Source organism: Sorex fumeus, unplaced genomic scaffold (genome assembly GCF_029834395.1).
Source record: "Sorex fumeus unplaced genomic scaffold, SorFum_2.1 ptg000006l, whole genome shotgun sequence".
NCBI lineage: Eukaryota > Metazoa > Chordata > Mammalia > Eulipotyphla > Soricidae > Sorex > Sorex fumeus.
In genome coordinates, this window is record NW_026606063.1 from 68713245 (window position 1) to 68735339 (window position 22095).

A 22095-nucleotide genomic window follows, 5' to 3' on the forward strand; every position below is an offset into this window, starting at 1 on the left:
CCTTCAGAGTTGGGCCTTCTTTCTCCTCGTTCCGGCCACAGACACCCATACTTATGATACTTTTCCGTGGATTGCTGTGCAGGACCCTCGTGGTGAGTGTAGTCCTGGGAAGCAGAGTGTAGAGTAGGAGTTTCTGACACTTGCTCACTGGGGCAGGCACAGTCCTCTGGGAGCTGAACCCTTGTAGCAGGAAGGACAATGGGGCAGGTCAGGAACCTTCCTCACTCGGGTACCTTGGGAAGCTGGTGATGAACTGAGGGTGGCTTTGCCTTGGGCACAGGCTCACCCTGAGCTTCCATGCTGCTCTTTTCAGACAAGTTACCTGGAGGACACTGTCCCTGAGCTCGGCACAAGAGAAGACCCTATCTTCTAGATCCAACACAAAACCTGTTGATTTCCAGGGTTCCAGAACCCCTATATTACTCTGAGCCCAGAGCTTTGTGAAGCTCCCGCTGGCTCATCGAGGTCCCTGTGTGGGGACCTGCCCTTCATCTGGACTGGGTGGCAACTGGGCCAGAGGGCTGGGCACATTGTTGGTTTTTACAGCATTGTGAAATTTGTTTAAAAGACAAAACCATAGATCACAACAACTATCAATTTCACATCTAGTCAAATAGAAATAAACGCACACCGCCCTCTATCTTACTCCCAAAGAAACTTCCAATGAATTCTCAGTAATTGTCAAGCACAAAAATCATTCATCATCAGTAGCAAAGCCCTGTCAGAACAGCATCAAATTTATTGCAAATATTTAATGGTGGGGCAAAGTTTGCATTTCTTTCATCGTGTTGTTCTCCATCTCTGTAATGCAGTACAACATGCAGGCCCCGAGGAAGTCTACAGCTTCTTTTCCAGTGTCCCCATGAGAGAGGGTATCCATCGCAGAAATGCTAAAATCTCATATCAGGGCATCTTACAATTACCCAGCATGTGATTTATCCACATGGGTCTCTGAAAGCCAGATTGATGACATGAGAATGGGTAATATGTGATTAATGATTGGCTGCCTGGTTTCCCTGATGTTCCTTACTGTTTCCTTAAAGCACATTGTTAGCTGGTAAATTGTCTACTCCAGTGTTGAATACTGTATAGGACAGGACAGGGCTGCATTAAAGACATGGCTGCATAGTTTCAAATTATACTAAACTCAAATGTAAACTGGGTTGCACTAGTTGTGTCTCTAATCTCTCCACTATCATTTGTAGAGACAGTCATACACATCATCATCTCAGACCAAAATCATTCTAGGACGAGGCATGTAACTTAACTAGAAAATATGTTTCCCATGTTTGAGACGCTTGGTTTGAATACTAATACACCAGGAAAGCATTCTAGAAGAGCAATGGTTGAGTTTTTACATATGGCTCCTCATGCAGCCATAGAAACAATCCTTATGAGTCGGTCCAGAGCTAATATCCTGAGGGATTCTCAATATTGCATCCACTGTGGTTCTCAGAGCAGGTCGGGGTTATCCTGGAATGGGGAATGAGACTGCATTAGCCACTCTAGAGAGGAGCCAGGAGACCTCTGCTTTCTGCCATCCCACTCACACAAGTGCCATTATCCTTACAAGTTCCTCCTCGTCTCTGGGATCCTCCTGCCTATTCAAAAATAACATCTATGACATATTCTGGTATCACAGTCCCTATTACTTGCTTATTTGTGCCTGGCTTCTCCTCTAAACTCTGGCCACCTCCAACATGACAGTAAAAACTGGAAATGTTCACTCTGGATAAGAACTGAGTACTACAAGCAGGTAAAGGGATATACATGATAATTTTTCAGTGTCAGTGTTGAAAACTATAATGCTCAAAAGGAAAGACAGAGAGAACAGGAAAAGAGAGAAAGAAGTGACTGGCATAGAAGTAGGGTGGGGTGGGGCGTCAGGAGGGAAAAATAAAAAGGGGGAGGGAAGAAACCTCAGATCACCTGTTAGTCATTTATCTTCAACTAGGTGACCTTTCTATTAGGAATATGAACATTTTGTTTTTTCACGTTGTTGTATGAAACTTCCCCTTTTGGAAAAGCCCAAGGTCTGGATAACCCCCTGGGAAAAACAGTTTAGATCTGAGAGTACATAACCAGGCACGCAAAAAATGTATCCAAACAGCATAAGTGTACCTGAAAAATGATAGATTAAACCATTTAGTATCTTTGAGTTGTAGAGGGCCCGAGTATCCAAATGGAAAACCATCCAAGTGGAAAACCAGCAGGATTGCACTACTGTACAAGAAGGGCGACATCCACGACATTGGCAACTATTGCCTGATCTGTCTTTTGTCTGTCATCTACAAGCTGTTCATCCTAAATAGGATTGGCAGACAGTAGATGAAGGACAACCATGCGAGCAAGCCGGGTTCCGAAAAAGATTCAGAATGATTGACCATATCCACACAATAACCAAGCACATTGAGGTTTCTTGGGAGTTCAAAATGCCGCTCTGTCTAATGTTCATTGATTTAAAGAAGGCCTTTGATTCTGTTGAGACTGAAGCAGTCATCAAAGCCCTAGCCAAACAGGGCGTTCAAACTCAATACATCAGGATCCTTCATGAGATGTATTATCGATTCACTGCCAGGATCTCACAATTCGACAAGGAAGTGATCATCGATGTCAAGAGAGGGGTTCGGCAGGGTGATACCATTTCACCGAAACTCTTCAGTGCCACCATCGAGAACATCATGCGACGACTGGAATGGGAAGGATTGGGAGTGAAGATAGATGGTCAGCAACTACACCACCTACGCTTCACTGATGACATTGTTCTAATAACATCTAACATTAGCCAAGCAGCACAAATGCTGGCTGACTTCGACCACGAGTGTGGAAAGGTTGGACTACAGCTGAATCTCACAAAGACAATGCTTATAAGAAATGGTCTCGTTCCTGACATTCCATTCACTCTCAACGGAAAAACATCTTCGAATGCAACAGTTATGTGTACCTAGGTCGAGAAGTCAACATGATGAATCACCTGGCACCTAATTTGTGCAGTAGGAAGAGAGTGTCTTGGAACACCTTCAAGAGCGTTGAAGAAATAGCTAAGACGACAAAGAACGTTCAACTCCGGGTACATCTCTTCGATTCCACTGTTCTTCCCACATTAACATACGCCTCAGAGACCTGGGTCCTACGAAAACAGGATGAGAACGCTATTCGGGTCTCCCAAAGAGGAAATGAAGGAGCTATGCTTGGATTATCACACTTCATTCAAATGAAAGAAAGAATCTGGAGTTCTGACCTCCAGTGACGATCAAGAATCAGGGACGCTGTCTTGTTTGCTAAGGCGTCGAAAATCAGATGGGCTGGACACGTAATGAGATTTGGAGATGACCGCTGTTATAGAGCCTTTACCAGTTGAATTCAACAGGACGTCAAAAGATCGTGTGGCTGCCCACCTACCAGATTGTCAGACTTCTTTATCAAGACCCGTAATGATTGGTTTGAGGTTCTTCATACTCCTAGAACGAGCAGAAGCCATTGGGCTACATTAGCACGCGACAAGGACGAATGGAGACTTTGCTGGCTCCCACTCGAATGAATCAATGAGTAATGGGATGTCAAGTGATCAATTGAGATGTAGAGGACACTAAAGGTAGAGAGAGAAAGAGAGAGAGAGAGAGAGAGAAAGAGAGAGAGAAAGTGTCCAGACTGTATGCTTGAAGGTTCCTGTTGGTTGCCTCTAAGACAGTCCAGGCTCTGTTCTTCATTGAATGTGGATATACCCACTCACTGTCCTTAATGTCCCTGCCAAGCAATGGCTCACATGTTGGGGCCCAGGTTGCAATGATATCGCATTGAATACGTGGCTTCCTGTGAGCTCCCTGGGAGTGCTAAGGCCACATCAAATCTTGCACGGTCCTTAGAGGTGTTTATCACTTGTGTGTCTGTTGGTTTCATTCTCAGCAACTGACACCAATGGACTAAGGCTGAAGGTGACAATTTGATTCGTTTTAGCAAAGTACATTTTTGTATACTCTGGCTTGCTGACAGACTTTACAGTATCTGTTCCAAAGACTTGGGGAAACTCTCTCTAAATATCAGCAGCACAGAGATCATCAACAGCTGAAATCTATCAGTTGCTGTATGAAACAAGGGCCACGAGATGGCAGACAAACCCCATACGTGACAAGAGAGACCCTGAATCCTAGAAACCCTGAGAGAGTAACAGGTCCTTTCCTGCTGTGGGGATAGAAGTCCTTTCCTGCCTCTCTGCTGTGGACTTTTGATCCCCTTCCAGTGCTCATAATTTGACTTAAGTTCCTCTGTGATGTTTCAGATAGGGCGGTAGTGTCACTTAAGGTAAAACGAAAACACAGGAGGGGGATTAGGTGGGAGTTTAGGGACACCAGGGAACACAGTCACCACCCCACCCCACCCCATTGCAGTCCCCACAGGCACAAATTCCAAGAGAGGCTTGTGAAGACAAGGGGAGAGAGGGACTCCTGCTGGCAGGAGTTTTTTGCAGGAAGTGACCCTGGGGGAACTTGACCTTTACTCTCCAGCCTCCCAGAGTGAGAATTCCGTGTGTGTGTGTGTGTGTGTGTGTGTGTGTGTGTGTGTGTGTGTGTGTTGTGAGCCCCATCCTGTGTGTTCCTGTGAGGGAGCCTGAGCAGATGCTTCACACCAGGCAGATGCTTCACTCTGAGCAGGGTCGGCCTCAGGTATACCCGGTGAAGGTGACCCGAATCAAATTTTTTCCTTTTTTTTCTCTTAAGTGAGGAGAACTCAGAAACCATTTTCTCTTTCTCAGGCAACACCTTGTTGATGAAACTTCTGGCTGTTTAATTTCGACTAGAAATCCATCAAACTGAAGGAACTATCACCTTGATAGTAATGTTTTGGGTGTCCTTATGCTGCTCCATTCAGATGCCATGGGGAACACAATGGAACCCACCACCATTCCCCTTGGCTGTTCCAGGAGAAGGTCAGTGTCCCTGCAGGTCCAATATGAGTGTTCAGAGCATCAGAGACTGAATCTAGATCTGAAGCTTCTGCTCATCCATCCCCCCTCAAAGCTCTAGAGGATGGTGACTGCTGCTCTGTCCCCTCCTCACCGTCAGAGGAAGCTGCCACAGGAGCTCAAACAACCTCTGTGTGCTAACCCCCATCTGCTGCTCCTGTGGTGGAATGCACAGTCTTGGGGCCTAGATTCCAGGTTGGTCACTGCCTCATGCCCACTTTGATGCACTTCTTTAAGAACTGCGAGTCATTTCTCTGTGGATTATACCCTATCTCTACTTGAATCTCATTGCCCTGCACCTGGGTTTGCTGAGAGCCGCCCAAAATTAGAAGAGATATCTGGAAAGATAGTACAGTGGGTAGGGTGTTTGCCTTGCATGTGGCCTACCCAGTTTCTATCCTTAGCATCCCATCGCGTACCCTCCACCTCCACCACCGAACCTTGTCAAGAGTTATTCCAGAGTACAGTACCAGGAATTAGCCCAGGGAACTGCTATGTGTCGTCCAAAAGCAAACCAAAACAAAACAAAACAAAAAAAAGAAGAAGGAGAAAAAGAGATGTGTGATGTAGGATGTGAGCTGAGGGAGCACAGTGCATACAAGGGGAATTCGGTGGAGGAGACTCATCTCCTCTATCCCTTCTGGACTCATTTCCATCTGGTCAGCTCAGAAGGGAATCTTTGAGAGAAAGAGGGACTGAAAAACATGGAAGAATGCTCCTTAAGGAAAAAGAGTGCATGTCGGTGGTTCTGGGAAGGTAAAGCACTGTAGCATTACCCTCCTGTTGTTCACCGATTTGATCGAGCGTGCACCAGTAATGTCTCCATTGTGAGACTTTTTGTTATCGTTATTGTTTTGTTATTGGTATTGTTATTGATTTTGGCATTTCAAATATGTCACGGGCAGCTTGCCAAAGTTTGCCGTGCGTGCGTGCGTGCGTGATCCTCTCGGTTAGCTTGCTGGGCTGTCCGAGAGGGATGGAGGAATCAAACCCGGGTCAGCTGCATGCAAGGCAAATGCCCTACCGGCTGTGCTATTGGTACAGAGCTTTTCTAAGTGTGAAGAAAAAAGCCCACAATCTGAGGCTGAGGTGGAAGTGGTGAATATGTCTCTCAGGAATGCATTTCAGCAGAGGCGAGTTAACTGCAGCCCCACAGGTTTTCTGCTGTTAACATACAATGTTTCTAGTTTCCAGTTGGTAGAGATTACATCTCTAAAACCAATAATCCAGGATGTCAATGCTAAACGGAAGCTTCGATGTCCTCAATTTGATCCAAAGATGTGAAATTAAAGGAGGTTACAATTCCTGAGAGTGTCTGTGTTACTGTGGTCTGACAGAGTCAGTCTCTGGGCAGAGAGAGCAAGAAGCCATGTTCTGACTCTCAGGAAACCAAGGACCTGCCCTCTGTGCTCACACTGGGGCCCTCTGGGGCCTGGGGAGGAGCATATTCTCTGTGGGCAATGTTCTGCTTCCCTACAGGGACCCACACCCCTGAATTCCCTGCAGCTGGGCTGGTCCCCACAAACACACACCCTCCCCCTCTTCCTGCCCAGCCTGCCTAACCCCTTCTCATTTGCAAGTCCTCAGAGCTCATGCCTGCACACTCAATAATAGTCTGAGTCACACTGCAGGGGCAGTCTCTGTCACAAACAGAGTGGACATGAGGGCCCCTGTGCAGCTCCTCAGCTTCCTGCTGCTCTGGCTCCCGGGTAAGTGGGGAAATGAGGGTTTACTGGACCTAGTGCTACCTGTGCTTCAGGGAAAATAATTTAAAGTATATGAATGCTGGTAATGATGTTTGCTTATATTTTCAACCCCAGGTTCCTGGTGTGATATCCAGATGACCCAGACTCCATCCATGTCTGCATCTCTGGGAGAGAAAGTCACCATTACCTGCAAGGCCAGTGCAAACATTAACAGTTGGTTAGCCTGGTATCAGCAGAAACCAGGGAAAGTTCCCAGGCTCCTGATCTATGGTGCGAGCAGTTTAGGACCAGATGTCCCTTCCCGGTTCAGTGGCAGTGGATCTGGGACAGATTACACTCTCACCATCAGCAACCTCAAGCCTGAGGATGCTGCCACTTATTACTGTCACCAAACTTGGAGTAACCCTCCCACAGTGATACACGCCAGAACATAAACCCCTAGAGATGAGCTGTGTGAGGCTCAGCTGCCCCAGTCGCTCCTTCCAGAGCCTCTTCTGCTTAGGGTATATCAGATGCAGCAAGGTTGTGCACTGATGGACAGTTCTGGCAAATTTCAAAGGAATAGTTTAAGGCTCCATTATTCTCCTATTTATCCCAGTAACACAGACATGAGAATGGATATGCTGATTGATTTAATAGAGATTTTACTTTTGAAGTAAGTAGGTGACTGTTTCATTTAGAGTTCATATGTGCTGGCCTGGTCACTCTTGAAGGTCTAGAAACCATGTTTTAAAAGATATTTTTTAATAATCACACATATTGCCATGCCAGTTGTGAGGACACGTGAGGAGGTTTATTATCTCACACTGAGGGCGTCTCACAGGGTGCATCCTCCCCTGCCATGATGTCCTGTCTGATGTGGGCCAGAGGGAGAAACTGCGTCTTACCAGGAGAAAAACTCTGATATCCCTGTGGTGGGTGTGTGGGGGGTGTGGCGGAAGATCCGGGGAGACTGAAATCTACTCCCTTGATTGAGGGATTTTGTTCCTGAGATCTTAATTGTTAATGAAAAAATTTTAATAATAGAAACTGTGGTATACTATCCTGGATACTCTTGAATGTATAAAGGGACATAACCTTTATTTCAAGGTAAGGGGGTACAATTCTGGCAAGCAAGAGATCATCTAGAAAAGGAAAATATCAACACCCTGTACTTAGCCCAAAGTCTTATACCAAGGCCTCGTAGGAGATACCCTAGATCATAGTGCCTGTGCTCTCCTGCATCGCCTGGCCTTGACACTCTCAGAGGGAATGTAAATTTACAGAAATCATTGTTACCTTATGAAACTCTACATTATTGATGGTATTTTCCCAGTCTGCTGGCCAAAAGCCCACAATTTATCTAGCAATACTGATTTTCCTTGAATTTGAATCCCTACAACAGGAACATAAAATATTGGGTGACATTGGTGGAGACAATGTTGAACTCTCTTTTCTAAGACAGATGCCCAGATCTGCATTCCACGTTTTGTTTGCCACTTTCCCTTAGCACAGACCAAACACTCAGAGCCTTTACCAAACTGCTCCTGGTCTGTGGCCAGGAAAACCCTGGGCCATGTAGTTTCTCTTCCCTGAACACGGGCTCTGAGTCCCCCAGAAGCTGGACTCTGGCTCCAGCTGAGAAAGGGGATGTGGGGCTCAGGGGCAGGTACCTGTGACCTTGGTACTGAGATGAGACCTTGGCTCAGCTTGTACAGTGTCACAGCCCTGCCTGCTCTAGCACATCAATGGCACTAGCAAGACCTTGGGAACACAATCAACAAAGGGACTCCCTGGAGTTCAGTCTTAGCAGGGATATATGTGCAAGAAATTTTCTTTTACTAGAGATATGGGAGATGGAAATAAAACACAGTCAGAGTTTCCTAAGGATGATGTGGACACATTTTCATGGGAATAAAGTATCTGATGCACCAGAAATCTATTACTTGTAAAAGATAAATGAATAAAAGCCCAGTTATTTTACATGAAGACTGAATAAAAGTTTCCATTCAAGCCTCTACATTTTGAGCGATCCCCAAGGATTTTTGATTGTTTTATATATAGAAAACAGAAAACACAGTCTCTTTACTCATATTGAGGGGCCCTCCCCTAGCATGTTTTTGAACTGATTCAGTGCTGCATGTATTTGCATGTTGTCCCAGGGGAGGATCTATGTTTGAGTCTGACATAAAGGTCAACTCTGCTCTTGCTTTCACTCACCAGGACTCCTCAGGTCAACTTTTCGAAATTAGGTTCCCTGCTCAGGTCCTGTGGCTGTTGATCCTCTGGATCCCAGGGTTAGGACACAGAGGACATGAAAAATTAGAATTTGATCTCCCATTTGACCCAGCAATACCACTCCTGGGAATATATCCCAGAGAGGCAAAAAAGTATTGTCGAAGTGGCATCTGCACTTGTTTTTTCATTGCAGCACTCTTTACAATAGCCAGAATCTCGAAAAAAAACCTGAGTGCCCCAGAACAGATGACTGGTTAAAGAAACTTTGGTACATTTACACAATGGAGTACTATGTAGCTGTTAGAAAAGATGAAGTCATAAAATTCACATACAAGTGGTACAGCATGGAAAGTATCATGTTAAGCAAAATGAGTCAGAAAGAGTGGGATAGACACAGAAAGACTGCATTCATGTGGGGAACATAAAGCAACAAAATGGGAGACTAACATCCAGGAGTGGCCGAGATTAGTACTAGGAATTTTGCTCCATGACTTGGAGGCCAGCCACATGTGCCAGGGGGAAAAGAATCTCAGATAGAGAAAGGAACACCAAATAAAGGGTGTTGGGAGGATCCTCCCAGGGTGGGAGAAGCATGCTGAAAGTAGACTATGGACCAAACATGATTGCCACTCAATACCTCTCTTGCAAACCACAGGACCCAAAAGGAGAGAGAGAGAACAAAAGGGAATACCCTGCCACAGAGGCAGGGTGGGATAGGGAAAATGGGGGGTGGGAGGGATGCTGGGACCCGTAGTGGTGGAGGATGGGTGCTGGTGGAGGGATGGGTACTTGATCATTGTATAACTGAAACCCAAGCACAAAAATTTGTAAGTCTATAACTGTACCTCATGGTGTTTCACTAATAATAAAAAAGAACTTAATAAATTATAAACTGAATAAAAAATGGAAACAGTTCAGGAGGGGAGTGTGGGGGATCCTTGTGTATCTGTCTGGGTGTTGGATGACACATTTCTTACCAAAGGGGAAAGTGATGGTTAGAGCTGAGAAGCTGAGAGAGTGAGACACATTCTGGAAGGAACAAGGTCCTGTGCTCCAGAGAAATGCTACAAGAATGGAGAGATGTCACAGATAGACACAGACTGCTTTCTCTTCAATAAACTCTCTCATATATTCCCATTGCCTGGTTTTGATATATAAATATAAGATCTGCAAAAATGAACTGAAATATGTTTTTTCATAGCAAACAATAAGAAATATATTATTTCAGTTCTGCTTTGAGGCAGGGATTGGGGTTTAAGATAAAAACATCTGAAATATGGTGGTGGGAAGGTGTAATGGTGTTGGGATTGGTGTTTAGCTATTAAATGCAATCAAATATTGTGAACTACTCTATAAAATAAAAATTCTTTTAATCAACTGCAATAAGGAAGAGAGTATTTTGAAAAAATTTATTAAAGATTGGAAATAATGGTGCTATTTATATTGCAATAGAATCTTGCAGTATTTTCAATCAAATTTTTCAGGATTTAGAGGTGATGTTGTGCTGATGCAGTCTCCACTGTCCCTGTCCATCATTCCTGGAGAGTAGGTTTCCATCTCGTTCAGTTCAGTAAGATCCTCCTAGTAAATAATGGAAATACCTATCTCTACCGGTTCCTTCAGAATCCAGGAAAACCTCCATAGTTCCTGATCCACAGAGTTTCCAGTGAAGATCCTGGGGTCCCAGACAGGTTCAATGGCAGTGAGTCAGGGAGAGATTTCACTCTTCAGATTTGCAGGATGGAGCCTGAGAATGTTGGGTGCAACTTATATCTACTGCATGCAAGATATAAAGTATCCTCCCACAGTGAGACAGCCCCAACATCAACCTCCCTGTGTGGCCTGGATCAAATACTTATACATGTTCTTTGCTGGTGAGCAGACAGCAGATTCTCTGAGTCAGTGAGAGGAAGGCATTGGGGGGTCTCGAGAGAAGAGGCTGCAGCTGTGGGTCTAGAATATGAGAGCCCCTACTGTACTGCAGACACCCCACATTAGGGCCTGGTCAGATGTACCTGGTCTGGCCTTTCAGAGCAACACGTATGCAGGGGGGTCTGTGCCATGAATGACCAGTTGTACTGAACTGACAGGTGATGGGAAGCCGCAGCACATCCTCCCTCTCTTGTCCACATTTGTAAGGGAAATGCTGTTACATTGTACAGCAGGTAAGGAGTTGGTCGCACATGTGGTTAACCTGCATTGCATCCCCAGGATCCCAGGCAATTTTCTTCTTGAGTTTTCTCTAAGCCAGGAAGATGCCCTGAGGACCATTGCCTGGTGTGGCTCCAAAACAATGAAACAAACAAACAAGCAAACAAAGTTCACAGCTTCCCCATCCCAAGACTTCCCCTTCCCCAGGCCCTCTCCCCTCCTCCACCTGCAACCCCAACCCCCAGGGCTTCTCTTCTGCATCCCTGATGGAGACTCCAGTGTGTCAGCTCCAACTTCCTGTCCTGAACTCACAGGCCCCAGTTCATCCTGCTCTCACAGGGATCCCGGTGCTTTCAGAGTGAGGCCCTAATGTCTTTCATTCCTGCCCATGGTCTCCCTAGTTCTGACTCATTCCTGTGGATTCCTCCGTAGGACCGTTTAGTGAGTTGGGTCATAGGAAGCTGACTGTAGAATGTGAGTTTCTCTGATGCTTGCCCAATGGAAAATACACTCATCCAAGAGGTGAATCCTTATAACTGGGAGTGGGAAGGACTATGGAACAGGCAGAGGACCTTCTTCACTGGGGGTCCCTTGGGAATCTGGCAATGATCTGAGGGTGGTTTTGCCTTGAAACCAGACTGATCCTGAGTTTACTGTGCTGCTCCCATCAGACAAGTCACATGTTGGACACTGTCCCGAGCTCATCTAGAGAGGACCATGTTCTCTAGGTCCTGCCCAATTCCTGCTGGGTCTCAGGGTTCCAGGATCACTATGACACTCTGAGCCTAGATCTATGTCCATCTCTACACTGCTTCACATAGGCCCCTTGGTGGAGACCTGCCCTTCAAGATCCTGGGCAGGGTGGTAGATGTACTAGAGGACTCGGTACATTGCTGGTTAAAGATAAAAATCATAATTAGAGCAACTATCGATTTCATATGTAGTCAGGTATAAATTAACAACCTAACCTCATTCTTACTCCCAAAGAAACATTCAATAAAGGTTTAGTAATCATGGTGGAACAAAGTCATTCATCCTCAAGCAAAGGCAGCTCTCTCAGCGCTTTCAAAACAAGCAGCACAACACACTGCAAATACTAGAGGGTGGACAAACTTTACAATTGTTTCCGTGTGCTTTTTCTCCATCTCTGTAATGCACTCACTACATTACCGAACCCAAGGAAGCATGCAGTTCCTTTACCCAGTACCGCAAGAGAGAGTCTCTGTTCCCTACAGGAAGGAACATGGTTTTGTTTCTAAGATTTGGTTTTAAATGCCTGTTATGGGCACAGGCATCAGTCTATGGATGCAGGCAGTGTGTCCATTGGCTAATGGCCAAGAGTCCTCCTCGCTAGTGTAGAATCTATGGGTGTTTGATCTGGTCTGGATTGTTCTTAGAGGAGGCACGAAGCTAGGCTGAGAAGTCTACATCAGAAGTCAGGAGCCCTCATCTTCCTGACATTTTACCAATACTCACCTCTCATTTCCTCCTCCTTACAGAAAATCTTTCTGAAATTACATCCATGCTATGTGAGGGCTGGAATGATAGCACAGCAGTAGTGCCTTTGCCTTGCACACAGCCATTCTGGCCGAGCCGGATTCGATTCCTCCACCCCTCTCAGAGAGCCTGGCAAGCTACCGAGAGTATCTCTCCCTCATATTTAATATGCCAAACATAGTAACAACAAGTCTCAAAAAATGGAGACGTTACTGGATCCGCTTGAGCAAATTGATAAACAACAGGAGGACAGTGCCATGTGAGGATGAAAAAAAACCAGGCCTTAACTCCTAGTGACACACATCCAGCCTGAATTTCTATCCCCTGTTAGTCTTTACTTCCCAACTACTTAATCAGTTTATTTAGAAGAGTAATTTTTGTTCTTACTAACTGAAATGATAATGTTTTGTAATATCTATTTCTAACACTTATAACAAGTCTCAAACAGAATCACTGTCACAAGCATCTGAAATCATTTCAGCTGCTGTAACAGAAAACTGCTACTAGATGGGATACAACCCAGAACTGACAATGCACAGAGCCTGGATCTTAGAAGTGCTGGGACAATAACTGAGTTAGTATCCCGTGGTCAACAGGGGCAGCAGGTCCTGTGGGTGTGAGGATAAATGTATGAAAGTAGATCTTAGTGGCTGATTTTACACAAATGATCAGGTTCTTTTCAGTGGGGCCACGAGTCCAGTATAAGTTGTCTGCTTGAGGACATTGGATTTTACTACTGTGTGCAGTTTGTAAAGTTTCCACCCACAGTGATACTTCCCTGAAATGAACCTCCCCACATGGACTGGGCCAGATGGCCACACTTGTTCATTGCTGGTGAGCAGACAGCAGAGTCTCCGAGTCAGCGAAGGAATGCACTGGGGGTCTCAGGGGAGGAGGTTGCAACTGTGGTCTGGACCATGAGCGCACCTACTGAACTGCAGATACCCCACATTAGGGCCAGGTCAGAGGCACAGGTCTAGCCTGGCAGAGCAGCAGGTATGCAGGGGGTCTGTGCCATGAATGACCAGTTGTACTGAAGTGACAGCTGATGGGAAGCCCCATTTCATCCTCCCTGTCTTGTCCACATTTTTTAAGGAAAATGTTATTATCTATGTATCAGTTGAGTGACACAATTTTTCAAGAAGACTTTAAAGCAGAATGGTGTTTACAATTTTATTGAAAAGTGCTTTATAAGGAGTCAAAGTGATAGTACAGCAGGTAAGGAGCTTGACTTGCATGTGGTCAACCCGTGTTGAAGCTCTGGGATCCCATACCATTCCTAGGAGAGTTTTCTCTAAGCCAGGAAGAAGCCCTGACCATTGCCTGGTTTGGCTCCAAGACAATGAAACAAGCAAAGTTCACAGCTCACACATCCCATGACTTCCTTCCCCATCGCTCTCACCTCCTCCACCTGCACCCCCAGGGCTTCTCCTCTGAGTCCCTGATGGAGACTCCAGTGTGTCAGCTCTGACTCCCTGTCCTGACCTCACAGGCTGAGTTCATCCTGCTCACACAGGGGTCCTAGTACCTTCAGAATGGGACCCTGGTTTTCTCTCATTCCTGCCCATCATCTCCTTTGTTCTGACCATTTCCATGGATTCCTGTACAGGATATTCTTGGTCAGTGGGGTCATGGGATGTTGAATGTAGAGTAGGATTGCACCGCAACATGTGCCATTTTACTTACTGGATTCTCCTCATCTCTGGGACCCCCCCGCCTTTTCGAAAATATCCTTCATGATATCTCATGGGATCATAGTACCTAGGACTTATCTACCTGTGATGTACATCTCCTCTGTACCTGTTAGTTATTTCTCATTTCTCTGACATTATCTCACTGGAGCAGACACAGCTCCTCTGAGAGCAGGAAGGACAATGGACATTCAGTGATCCTTCCTCTTTGGCGTTCCCATGAGAATCTGGCAATGGGATGAGGGTGATTTTGTTCTGGGACAGACTGACCTGAGCTTCCTGTGCTGCTCCTGTCAGACAAGTCTCATGATAGACTCTGTCCCCAAGATAGGATCTAGAGTACTCATGTCCCCTAGGTTCTGCCCAGAACCTGTTGCGTCCCAAGTTTCCAAAACTCAAGTGTCACTCTGAGCCCAGAGCTGTGTTGAGCTCCCCTTGGGTCACATAGGCTCCTATATGGGGATTTGTCCTTCATGATGTTGGTCTCTGTGGTGGGTGGGCCAGAAGGCTGGGCACATTGCTGGTTTTACACATCCGTGAAAACATATAAAAGATAAAACCATACATTATATCAACCATCAACTTTAGAAATCAGAGGAGATGATAAGGCCACCCCCCTGTGTTACTCCCCCCAAAAAATGTTCAATGAGTGTTCGGCAATCATAAAGGATTAGTCATTAATTTTTACAGCTAAGCAGCTAAGCCCTGTTGCAATAGGCAGCACAATTTACTTCAATGACTATTGGGAGAGTTAAATTTACATTTGTTTCATTGTGATTTTTCTTCATCTCTGTAATTCAGTGCAATCTGCAGATCTCAAGAAAGTCAGAGCTTCTTTTTTCCCATGTCCCTAGTAGAGAGGGTCTCTATATCTGAACTGAAAATAACTCACACTGGGGCAGGTCACAATTAAGCATCGAGTGATTTATCCACATCAGTCTCTGACCCTCCCCAGAGGTGGCAAGAACATGGGCAGAGTCTATGATTAGCAATGAACAGTCTGGGTGTCTGGGTGTTGTTTATTGTTTCCTAAAAGCACATGGTTAGACTGGAAATAGTTTGCAACAGTATTGAATAGTGTATAGGATAAGACATGGCTGCATCAAAGGATGGCAAAATAGTCTTACATTATACTAAACTCAAATGTAAAAAACATCTACTGAGCTGCACTAGCTGTATTTTATATCTCTCCACTATAACTATTACAGAGACAGTCAGATATTGGAAAAACACGAGCAATTCTTAAGATCAAAATTGTTCTACATCCAGGCATATAACTGACACAGAAAACATGTTTCCCATGTTTGGGGCCCTGGGTTTGAATCCTAACACAGCACGGAAGCATTATAGGTAAACAGTGGCTGGATAGTTACTTTGGGTCTCTCATAAACTCCTGGAAACAATCCTTATGCGTCTTGGTCTAGAGAGAATGACATGAACCCTTCTAAATGGTGCATCCAGTGGTGCATCAGAGATGGCTTGGGTTATCCCGGAGGAGGAATGAGGCTGGACTATGCACACTAGAGAGGAGCCAGGAGCCTTCTGCTCTTGGCCGTCCCACCTCCACCTTTACCATGATCCTTACAGGATTCTCATCATCTTTGGAACCGCCTCCATTTTCCAAAGTAACATCCATCACATTTCTTGGGATCATAGCACCTACCACTTACCTAACTGTGATGAACATCTCCTCTCTACCCTGGTTACCTGGTCATCATTTCTCCTCAACTAGTTGACCACTTTCTTAGGAATATGAACCACTTTGTTCCTACATGGTCTTGGTGGAAATTTTCCCCTTGTCACAAACACCAAGTCCTGATAGTCCCTGGAAAAAAACATTTGGGACTGAGAGTGCATAATCAGGCACGCAAAACTGTAGACAAAAGAAACATAAATAAACAGATACAAGGCTAAAATAAAAGCTTTGGTCTTATAGATGTAGAGGGCATCGGAGGCAAGAATATAATCAGAAAGTGCCCAGACTTTGTACTTTAGGGTGCCTCCTGATTGTCTCTGAGACACCCCAGCCTCTGGTCCTCATGCACCCATCTGAAAGAAGATGTGCTCACTACCTGTCCTAATGTCCCTGCCAACTTTAACACTGACTCACCTGTTGGAACCCAGTTTGGAGGGAGTGACATTACATTGAATAAATGGCTTCCTGAGATTTCAATGTTGCTGCTCAGGCTACTCTAAATCTTGGAGAGTCTTTCTATGTGCGTTTGTTGGTCTCATTGTGTGTCTGTCTCATTCTCTGTGACTGACTGCAATGCACAGAGTTTGAAGCTGACAATTCGACTGGATTTACAAAGTACTTTTTCACGTAGTCTGACTTGGGTTCTGACTTGATAGTCTCTGTTCCAAAGACATAAAGAATGTCTGGCTGAATCTTCTAACAGCACAGGGGTCACCAGCCCCTGAAGCCTATTAAGTTGCTGAATTACACAGAGGCCACCAGATGGCAGACTGACCCCAGAAGTGACGAGAGTCTCCCTGGTACTGAGAACTATTGAGAGTCACAGGACTGTGGCATGCAGGGACAGGGGCTCTGTTGCATAGTGGGAAAGTATTAAACCTTTTGATTCTGAGTTGAGGTGAGATTTTCACCGTTTTCTGTTTTGGAGATAGAAGTGCTGTACTGCTTGTCTTCAATGGACTGCTTGAATGCTCCAAACAGTTTCAAAATGGGAGATAGATCTGTAGAGTCACTTCAGGTACAAAGAGGTCACAGGAGGTCAGAGGTGGGAGTATAGAGAAATCAGGGATCTCACCTCATGTCCACACACTCAGGAGAGGTCAGTGGGGACAAGGGGAGGGAGGGGCTCCTGCTGACAGGAGGAGGGTTCAAGGGAGTGACCCTGAGGGACTTTGACCTTCAGCTCCATCCTCCAAGAGTATGAGAATCCATGGTGTGTGGTGTGAGGTCCCGGTTTGGGTTCCTGGGAGGGAGCCTGAGCTGACGCTTTATACCCAGGCACCCTCTGAGCCGGGTCAGCCTCTTGAGGACTTCTTGGAAGTCTTGGAGGACTTTGCCATTCTCTTTGTCTTCACCCCTTTGATGCTCTAATTTCTGAGGGAAAAGGCGTCAAGACTCAATTAGGATCTAAAGGCTAAATGTCCAACATTGACTTGGAGATGAAGTTGTTGGCTCTTTTGTTTTCTGATCAGAAAATGCCACAGAATGAATGAATTTATATCCAGATGTTAATATATGTTTTCTAGTCCACTAAGATGCCAGTGAGGACACTGTGTGACCTTCTCGAGCCTCCCTGTCTGTTTCAAGGAGAAGGTCCCTGTCACTTCAGGGCCACACAGTGTGAGGATAATCTCATCTGCAGATCAGCCTAAGCCAGGGCTGCAGAGAAAGTTCATGGATTGAGGGTTATGCCTTCAATCCATCCAGAAGATCTCTGGAAGCTCAATTTCCCTTGGTATCAAGGGGGGATAACTGGAGGTCTCTAGAACTACCTGGCTGACCTTGGTAGAGAAGCACGGGGGGTTGCCTGGATGTCATTGGCGTAATTAGCCACAAACACCTCCAGGAGCTCAACTCTTAGCACTGAACTGTTTGGTTCAATTGACCAAGTATTACCTAGAGTGGTCAATACCCACCCGAGCACTGGTCAAGAGGTTCTACACAATCCCAGACACATAGACAAAATAAGTGATTGTTCCTAGGTTACTTCTCATTACATTCTACCCTGCTGCTCTGTCAGGATTGGGATAATGAGTGCAGACATATGGCTCTCTCATCATCACCAGGAAAGTGCTCCAGGGTCACAGACACCCCCCCTCCCCGTGAGACACTCACCTTCCACCCTGATAACCTGTTTTGAAACATATGTGGACTTGGTATTGACTGATAGAAACATGACAGGTTGATTGCTCTGAAATCTCACTATCTCTTCTCCCAATCCCTCCCACACACAGCACCATCCTATCTCCTCTGACCCCTGATGGAGCCTGAATATGTGGGTTTTCAGAATTTCTGCTTTGGACTCACGAATCCCAGATCATCCTGCATTACACAGGCTGTGGTGGCTTCAGAGTTCAAGCCCAGATATTTTGTACATACTGCCCATTGCTGACCCCAAGCACTGACCCGTTTCCATGAATCCCTGACAGGGTTTTTGTTGGTAAGTGTGGTGAAGGGAGCAATTAAAAATATAGGGATTGGTTACAAACTCCCTCAGAGGGGCAAAGAGATCCATTTGGAACTAGATCCTACTACAAGAAGAGCCATGGTGGCAGGGTGGGGAGATTTCTCCTTCTCAAGTCAAGTGTGAAGCAGCAAATGGCCTGGAGGGTCGTTTCCTGGGCCCTGCAGAAGGGGAGCCCTGGGAGCTGCTCCTGGATAAAAAAAGAATTTGGGGGGGTCCCAGTCACAGGCTGATGACTGGAGAGAAACCCGTCTCCTCTAGACTCCATGATCACTGCAGGCCTCCCGTGGGACCTGCCGCTTCCTGGCAAACATTCCAGACCATCCCAGGACACTAAGTACTTCAGCAGGGGTATGTCCTGCTGGGCTAGTGTTTCATGAGGATCTGGTTTGGTTTGTCAGGTGCTGAATTCAGTGGTAGGGGACCATAGAACTGTATAGTGAGAGCTAGGTTTGCAGTTCCAGGGACAACTTCCCGAATAAAAGAACGGTGAGTTTGATGGTATAATGGAATGGCACAATTCAGAACCTGTATGCTGACTCAAACAGCGCAGCTCTCTGCCCCAGGCCAGAGTGATAGTTCTCCTTGTGCTGTTCTATCTTCACTCCATACTGACTTCCCACCCATTGTGGCACCCTGCACCCCACAAAGGTGCTTTTCTATTGTCTGTGAATCCCATAAACTATGAGGATGTTCTCATTCGCTCCCTGTAGTGTTTTCACCTCAATCTTCTTAAGACATTGGGTTTTATATCTGGGATCTGGGAGCCTCTATATCTCTGGAGCAACACGAGTTTCAAGCAAGGTACTTATCTGTGACGGAACAGAGCAAATTCAATGAGAACTCAGTCAAGTTGGACTGTCTCAGCCACCACATTTGGACACATGCTCAGGGGAAGAGAATGAAAGATAGGAAGAGAGTTCAAGGAGGTCAAGGAATTTTCAGGTCTGTGTCATGGATTAGAAAGGAGCAAGTCGTAAAGAAGAGGAGGGAAAATCCCACACTTAGCCTGAGGTGGAAGTAATGGGATACTATCTCAGCTGAAAATGTTTGGAGGGATGAGCAGGAGAATGGTATGGCCTATCTGATATTTTCTATCTTAGCAAAAAGTTATGAATCAAAATCCCTAAAATTTGTATAATTTTTTTCTCTTATTGCATTTCTGTCTGCTAATAATAACAATTTCTCACACAAAATAATACCAGCAATTAGTAAAGGAGACTAACGCTTCAGTGGGCATGAGCTGGTGTCCACATGTGAGCCCAGGGCCTACATGACCCAGAGAACCTGCAGAGAACGGCCTGACAGTTCCTGACACTGCAGCACTACAAAAGCTTTGCATCCGTGGGCCCCAGATTGAACTGCTCATCGCAGATGACTGAGTTATGTTCAGAGTGACTGTCGGGTTCTCTGAGCACTGAAAGAGAGTCCCCACCACCCAGAAAAATAAAATTAAAAACATAAAATTTTAAGTCCTTCCAAAGCACTGATACATATGTATGTGTATATTGATATATATGTATATATATGTATGTATTCCAGATAAAAAAGAAAATCTCTTTGTCTTAAGTATATCCACACCTGTGAAATAAAGGAGTATGTACAATTCTTTGAGAGGGTCAGTGTGTCTGACAGTGTGTGGTCTGACAGAGCCAGTCTCTGGGTAAGAGAGAGCAAGAAACACTGTCATAACTCTCAGGACACCAGAGCCCGCCCTTCTGTGCTCATACTCGGGCTCTCCTGGGGCCTGGGCAGGAGCATGTTCTCTGTGGGCAAAATTCTGCTTCCCCACAGGGACCTGCACCCCTGACTTTCCAGCAGCTGGGCTTGTCCCACAAACACACACCCTCCCCCCTCTGCCTATGCAGCCTGCCCAGCCCCTTCTCATTTGCAAGTCCTCAGAGCTCATGCCTGCACACTCAATAATAGTCTGTGTCACCCTATAGGGTCAGTGTCTGTCACACCCAGAGTGGACATGAGGGCCCCTGTGCCGCTCCTCAGCTTCCTGCTGCTCTGGCTCCCAGGTAAGGAGGGAAATGTGGGTTTTCATGAATTTGGACTGCCTGTCTCTTCAGGGAAATTACCTAACTTGTGGGTAATGATAATAATGTGCACTTATATTTTTATCTCAGGCACCATGTGTGATATCCAGATGAGCCAGCCTTCATCCATGCCTGCATCTCTGGGAAAGAAAGTCACCATCACCTGCAAGGCCAGTGAGAGTGTTAACAATTGGCTAAACTGGTATCAGCAGAAACCAGGGAAAGCTCCCAGGCTCCTGATCTATCTTGCAACCAGTTTACAACAAGGCGTCCCTTCCCGGTTCAGTGGCAGTGGATATGGGACAGATTTCACTCTCACCATCAGCAGCCTGGAGCTTGATGATCTTGCCACTTATTACTGTCAACAGAGTATTAGTACACCTCCCACAGTGATAAAGGCCAGAACATAAACCCCCAAAGATCAGTTGTGTGAGACTGGGGGACCCAGCTGTTCCTTTCGTTGCTGCCACTGCTGAGGGTGTGTCAGATGCAGCTAGGCTTCGCAATGATGGGCAGTTCTGGTACATGTTGAAGGAACATCTTAGGCTCCGTGCTCTCCTTTTCATTCCAGCAGCTCAGACATGACAACAGACCTGCTGATTGAATTTATAGAGATTATTTTCCTGAAGTAAGTAGGTGACAGTGTCATTCAGATTTCCTCTGTACTGCCCTGGCTATCTCCAAGGCCTAGAAACCATGTTTTAAAAGACATTTTTTAATAATCACATATATTTCCACCCCATTTTTGAGGACACATGAGCACACCATAGCCTCACACTGAGGACTTCTCACAGGGTGCATCCTCACATGCCAGGATGCTCTGTGTGATGTGGGCCAGAGGAAGAGACTGAGTCTCACCAGGGAACAAACCCTCACAATCCTGTGGTGTGTGTTTAGTGGGGGGACTGTGGACGGATAATATCTACTCCCTTGGGGATTTTGATCCTGAAATCTGAATGGGAAATAAAACAATTTCAATCACAGGAACTGTGTTATACTATCCTAGATTCCCTTGAAGTTGTAAAGGGGTATAAACCTCATGTCAAGGTGGGGGAGGGTGGAGAGAATTCAGGCAAGTAAGAGGAAATATAGAAAAAGAAAATATCAACACCCTGTACTTATCCCAAAGGCTTATAATGAGGCCTGTGGGAGATTCCCTGGATCACAGTGCCTGACCTTCCCTACATGGCCAGGGCTTGACACTCTCAGAGGGAATGTAAATCTAAGGAAATCATTGTTGCCTTAGGAGACTCCACCTTATTGATGATATTTTCCCACTCTAGTAGCCCAAAAGCCCACCATTTATCTAACAATACTGATTTTCCTTGGATTGAATCCCTAGTGATGCTGGTCGGACCCACGATGACTCACGTGAAATGGGGAGGAGAAAGATGTTCACTTTCTCTCAATCTGCCTCTGCCACCCAGAACCCAGGGTTACTGGGTTCTGGTCTTGCCTCACAGAAAAGAATTTCAGGAGTAGGCAAGCAGTGAAGTAAAACAGATTTTCTTTGGAGGTTTTGTAGTGAAGGAGGAAGAGTAAGTGAGAGAGAGAGTTGAGAATATTGTTCTCAAGAGAGAACCTGGGCTTCACTAAGGGCAGAGAGAAACCTACACACATCCCAGCATTTGACATGAAAACATGAAAGTACAAATCTCCAGAGGGTAG

At 45.7% G+C, this 22095-nt stretch overlaps 2 gene segments (V, D, J or C); both read left to right on the plus strand.

Annotated features, from left to right (window-relative positions):
- The first annotated feature begins 6623 nt into the window (after positions 1–6623).
- Positions 6624–7103, plus strand: LOC130037730 (immunoglobulin kappa variable 1-12-like). The segment is given in 2 exon segments: positions 6624–6672; positions 6784–7103. Coding segments are annotated over 2 exon segments (369 nt in total).
- A 13293-nt stretch (positions 7104–20396) lies between these two features.
- Positions 20397–20837, plus strand: LOC130037737 (immunoglobulin kappa variable 1-39-like). The segment is given in 2 exon segments: positions 20397–20409; positions 20518–20837. A coding segment is annotated over 1 exon segment (315 nt).
- The last annotated feature ends 1258 nt before the right edge of the window (positions 20838–22095 follow it).